This window comes from Engraulis encrasicolus, chromosome 20 (genome assembly GCF_034702125.1).
Source record: "Engraulis encrasicolus isolate BLACKSEA-1 chromosome 20, IST_EnEncr_1.0, whole genome shotgun sequence".
NCBI classification, from domain to species: domain Eukaryota; kingdom Metazoa; phylum Chordata; class Actinopteri; order Clupeiformes; family Engraulidae; genus Engraulis; species Engraulis encrasicolus.
In genome coordinates this window covers 42,216,998-42,221,997 of record NC_085876.1, presented here as the reverse complement: position 1 = coordinate 42,221,997, position 5,000 = coordinate 42,216,998, and the positions used below count along the sequence as shown (strand labels likewise).

Sequence of the window (5,000 nt, the reverse complement as noted above, 5' to 3'; positions counted from 1 at the left end):
TTGTCCCCTACTTCTTCTTCTCTTGCGCTACCGCCATCTACAGCGCTAAGGGGACTTCATTGATTCTCAACCTCAGGACTCCGAAGGTCTCCTAAACGAAGGTCTCCTAAAGGGGCGTTCACCCGACATAAAGTGGATACCGGAAAAGAAACAAAATGACGCTTCTTGTTAGAGCCACCTTCTTTGCCTGGGCCCAGGGGCAAATAAACATTCCTTTTACATTATCAAATTGAGGTAGAACTTGTAACATTTTAACACCCACTCTGACAATCAAGTAATGTCTAACAATCAAGTAATAAAGAAAATAAAGTGTCTTGGTGCTTTAAAAAAAAAAACGATAAAAATAAAATAAAATAATAAATATTGCGTATCATCCAAAACCACACGCGTATCGGCCGATACCGTTACACTTAAAAAATGCAAATATCGGCCCGATATCGGACCGATATATATATCGGTCTATACTTAATAGCGACAATCAAAGACATTCCATTCCATTCTTTGCTACACCCAGCACAGATGAACTGCATCGCTCTCTTGTATTAGCTGGAACAAAAAAAAAGAGAGAGAAAGAAATCGGCTGCTACAGTACGTGCCAGTGTTGAAAGGCTGCGCTATAAATAACACAAGCACGAAAGCCCATTAACGTCATTTGTACCTAATCTAATATTCAAAAGCACAGGCCTGTAGTGCGTACTGTGTGCTGTGTACACAAAACTGTGTGGCGGGTGTCCAAGGAACGGCATATAAGTAGCTGTCCTTGGCAAGGCGAGCTCAGCCTTGGAATAGGGAGCTGGTGATGATGCGATTAGCACAGTTTTGTTGACGTTTAAAAGCATTTTAGTCACTAATCGCAATGGAAAGAGAGAAATTGTATACGTGCATGTATGGGTGGGTTGGTATTGGGCACAATCTTCTATGTATCTATGTATCAACAGTATGTGTTCTGAGTGTCTTGTGTGTGTGTGTGTGTGTGTGTGTGTGTGTGTGTGTGTGTGTGTGTGTGTGTGTGTGTGTGTGTGTGTGTGTGTGTGTGTGTGTGTGTGTGCATGTGCATGAGTATGTGTGTGTGTGTGTGAGAGAGAGAGAGAGAGAGAGAGAGAGAGAGAGAGAGAGAGAATGCGATCAAGAGAGGGAGACTAAGGGGTCAGTTGCTCCAGGCCCAGGGAAATGGGGCCCAGAACTGGGTCCTCATTACATTGTATATATTGTGTGGGGGGGGGGGCTTTCAGATGACTTTGTCCTGGGCCCCGTCTGTCAGCAGCCCTGTGTGTGTGCGTGTAACGAATGCCAACTACAAAGTTGCAGTGGCAATACGTTAGCAAACCCCTCTCCTGAAGCCTCGTACGCATACATTCTAGACCCCATGCAATGCCATTTGGAATTTTAGAATCTTGCATTGTTATAGAACACACATTCTTTTGATAGAATGATCAAAATTAAACCCACACTCCTACTCAGTGGTATCGTAGCTGTGCCTCCCATGCCAAACTGGAACTTTGACAGGAAGGTCGCGACTTCAAGCCCTGACTGGTGGACCGCCCAGGAAGACCTCAGTTACATGTGCTTGTGTTTGTACAATGCATGCATATACTATGTGTGTGGGTCATGTCATGCATATAACCAAGGCAATCAGTCTGTCTCATAGGCTACTGCATGCAAAACGGTGAAAAAAGTCGACCCCAATGTCATATCATGAGCCCTTGTGCAAGCCAAGCATGTACTGTACATCTGTGCCGGAACAATTGCGCACAGGGCCCCATGGCAAAACACTGATGGGGCCCCTCCAACGGCTTGCTATGGTCACAATAGGGCCCCAACCACAATACAGGAGGGCCATGGGCCCAGGGGCAAATGCCCTGCTTGCCCCTCCTATAGCTCCGCCCCTGCTGTACATACTTATTGACTGAAAGGCTTCCTTCTCCTCTCCCCGTGGAGGCGGGCGGCACTGGCAGGATGGCGTGTGTGAAGCCGGGGGCATCTGAACCGTGGGTGTCCTGCTAACCCACTGACACCACCCACACTTGTGCCTTGCTCACAAAATAAATTCACATCTCTGGTGAAATACCAGAAATTTGTTTTTAGATTTATTTATTTTTTGCTACTTGCGCAACAGCTGAACTGTATCTGTTTTGTGTTGTTTTCTTGTTTTGAGGGTTGAGTGGCCCCCTGTAGTAGGCTGCCAGCATCCTTGATGATTGTATAGAGATTGTGTGTTTGATAAATGACCATGAATACTTGAGGGGGATAATAGCGTAAGTGGAATGACATGAACAGTGCACAGGGGGATTGAGAATGTATGAAGTGAATGATTGGAACAATGGCTAACTGACCTCTTATTTGGCCTTTCACTCAGGAAATGTTTACTGATTAAATGACTGCTGCTGCCTTTTCCGCTGGCTCTTTTTATGTACCTACACACACCTACACCAATCAGTAGGAGGACAAAATAGAAACAATCAGCACCCGCAGCTGGAAACTGACTCACCACAGAAGAAAACGCGAGAACACACGAAGCCGAGAAACTTCTTCGCAGCCCGCATGGTTGCCAGTGTGTCTTCACACATATTTTTATCGCCAAGGTAATTTGCGCATGGCATTACGTAGGTAATTGCATAACACCTCAGGCAACACGGCTGTCGTGTAAACCCCCCAACCCTGAATAAATGTTAGTTGGACTAACATTGTGCATTTCATGATAGGCTACAGAACAGGCGTTGCATGTTTACGCCGTTATATATTACCACATATCCATATTCTGTCAATCAGGAAGACTAGCCCACATTCCAATGATATTGCACAGAAGTATTGATGTTGGCACTAAAAATAAACATTCTGATTCAATGCTGTAAAGGGGTCAAATAAGTTCTGAACTTGGCTATAAGGTTTCCAGCCCTACAAAGTCAAAGGATATTGATAGCCTGTCTAATTCAAGATCTACTAGAACAAACCGCGTAGAATCAGATAGGGATGATGACTGTAATCTAAGATCTCATGTGCATCAGACATTGCTGGAGAGGTAAAAGGAAACCTCGGTATACTATCCTAATTAGATACATATAGTGTAAAACCATATTTCATTTCATTTGGAACAGAATATCCTTGAGAGGGGTGCAAGTCTGGCGACGAGACGTGTGCTATGCACAAGAAATGACTGCCATCTTCAGGTGTGTATGCACGCAAGCCTCTCGCTGCTCCATACCCCAAATCGAAAAGCAACGAGAATCGTGACTAAAATAACTTATTTTTTAATGACGGCGGAGAGAGTCAATCTATTTGACCTCCACCTGTGCATAGCCTGTTTTCCAGGGGTATTCTGGTGGTTGAATATCGTCGAATGTTTATGAATTCCTGGTTAACGTCACATTCTGGTGAGGAAGCCCTTTTCCCCAACAGTGGACTCAATACAATGTTTGACATATGATGGTTAATTATGGTTGGGGGAGTAGACGTGCATTATGAGAAATTCCGTGTGTTATAGTGACGTAGATAAAAAAAAAAATTCACACGCTGTATTGCTGTGCAGCTCTGAAGGACTGAAGGAGAGGCTGGCTTTGGCAGCGAATGATACTGAGAGACTTCAAAGGCAAGACGCAGCGTAGATATGCTATAGATTCCATTCTGTCACGAGCTTGTTGCACGTGCATATGCCTTCTCCCTGCAGTTTGCAGGCTCCAGCACGGGGGAACCCATTAAATGCACCCTGCCTGCCTGCCTGACTGAGGACGACTGTGGTTGGGCTCAGCAGCAGAGGCTTTCATACTCTCTGCGGATATTTTACAGGGAGAGTAGGAGAGGCAGGGAGAAATGAGAGATTCAGGAAGGGGAAGAAAAACAAGTTGTGCAGCAGCACTGCGCAGATGTAACAACCATGACAGAAACCAGTTCACCACAACTCAGCTCTGATGCATGCTCCCGTAGCTCACAGAGGCTATGGACCAAAGCGCATTCAGTGTACATATTGCCCATAACTAGAGCCCCCGAATAGCAGCACTATAGGGAGGACACAATCTAACCGGGATAGGTATGGGAACGCGTATGGTGATTACACGGGACTGTGACTGTCATCACGGCCCGCGCACTGTGTGTAGTAAGAGCAAAAGGCGAGTTTACCTCAGTGTCGTAGATTTTGGGGACGAGTGAGAAGGAGTACTGGCGGGACTCGCGTATGTGCTCGATGGCCAGTTCGACTGCAGGCTCGATGCCCTGGCTGATGCCGCTCATGAGGGCAGACTCGTTCATCGGCATCAGCACCATGATGGGCAGATCTTTGGTTTTGCCCATGTACCAGTTGGAGTTGTCCTGTCCCTGCCGCGACGGGTCGTGGCAGACTTTCGACAGCGCCGGTTGCAATCCCCAAACGGACAGAAGTATACATCCCAAAAGCAAGAGCATCTCCCATCTGCATCCACTCCGGGACGGAGCCATGCTACCGTGCAAGAGGACGAAATTAAATCCACCTCCTCACTGCCTTTGCATTGCAAAACTCTGGGACGGCAGGGGTGCTCAGCTCACCCGCGCACACATCAAAATACATCAAACACGTTAGGCCGATTAAAAAATAGGAACACGTTTTTTTCAGCAGGGGTCAAGTTGACTCGTCCTCTCGACTGTAATCAAAGTAAATATCCCCTCTGTCACCCGGTCCGGCCAAGCCGTGTAGTTCCCTCGGAGGCTGGAGTCCTCGAACGCGTAAAATCTGTAGCAGGCTACCGGAGGAGGCTCGTCCGTGTATTCGATCAAACTCCTCTATCCACGGCAGGAATTTCGGTGCATCTCGGTGCCTTAATCACTTCCTCAGAATGCATTAAAATCCACCCAGTCGAAACGAAAACAGTCCAAAAAACAACAGCTCATTAGCAATGCCTCAAGATAGCGTTCAGGAAGAACCGTAAAAGTCAGTCAACCTTAACCGTGGCTATGGATACCGAATCATCACCCCGTGTATATTCCAAGACAGATTACGCAGGCGAAATGTGACATCCCTGCCGGTGAGATAC

At 46.6% G+C, this 5,000-nt stretch overlaps 1 protein-coding gene across 1 annotated transcript in view; it reads right to left on the bottom strand.

Moving 5' to 3' along the window:
- Window positions 1-4,428, bottom strand: part of gabbr2 (gamma-aminobutyric acid (GABA) B receptor, 2) — a 568,733-nt gene extending 564,305 nt beyond the window's left edge. The window contains exon 1 of the mRNA XM_063185971.1: window positions 4,114-4,428. Within this exon, the coding sequence (XP_063042041.1) occupies window positions 4,114-4,428 (315 nt within the window). The remainder of the gene's footprint in view (window positions 1-4,113) is intronic.
- Between the last annotated feature and the right edge of the window lie 572 nt (window positions 4,429-5,000).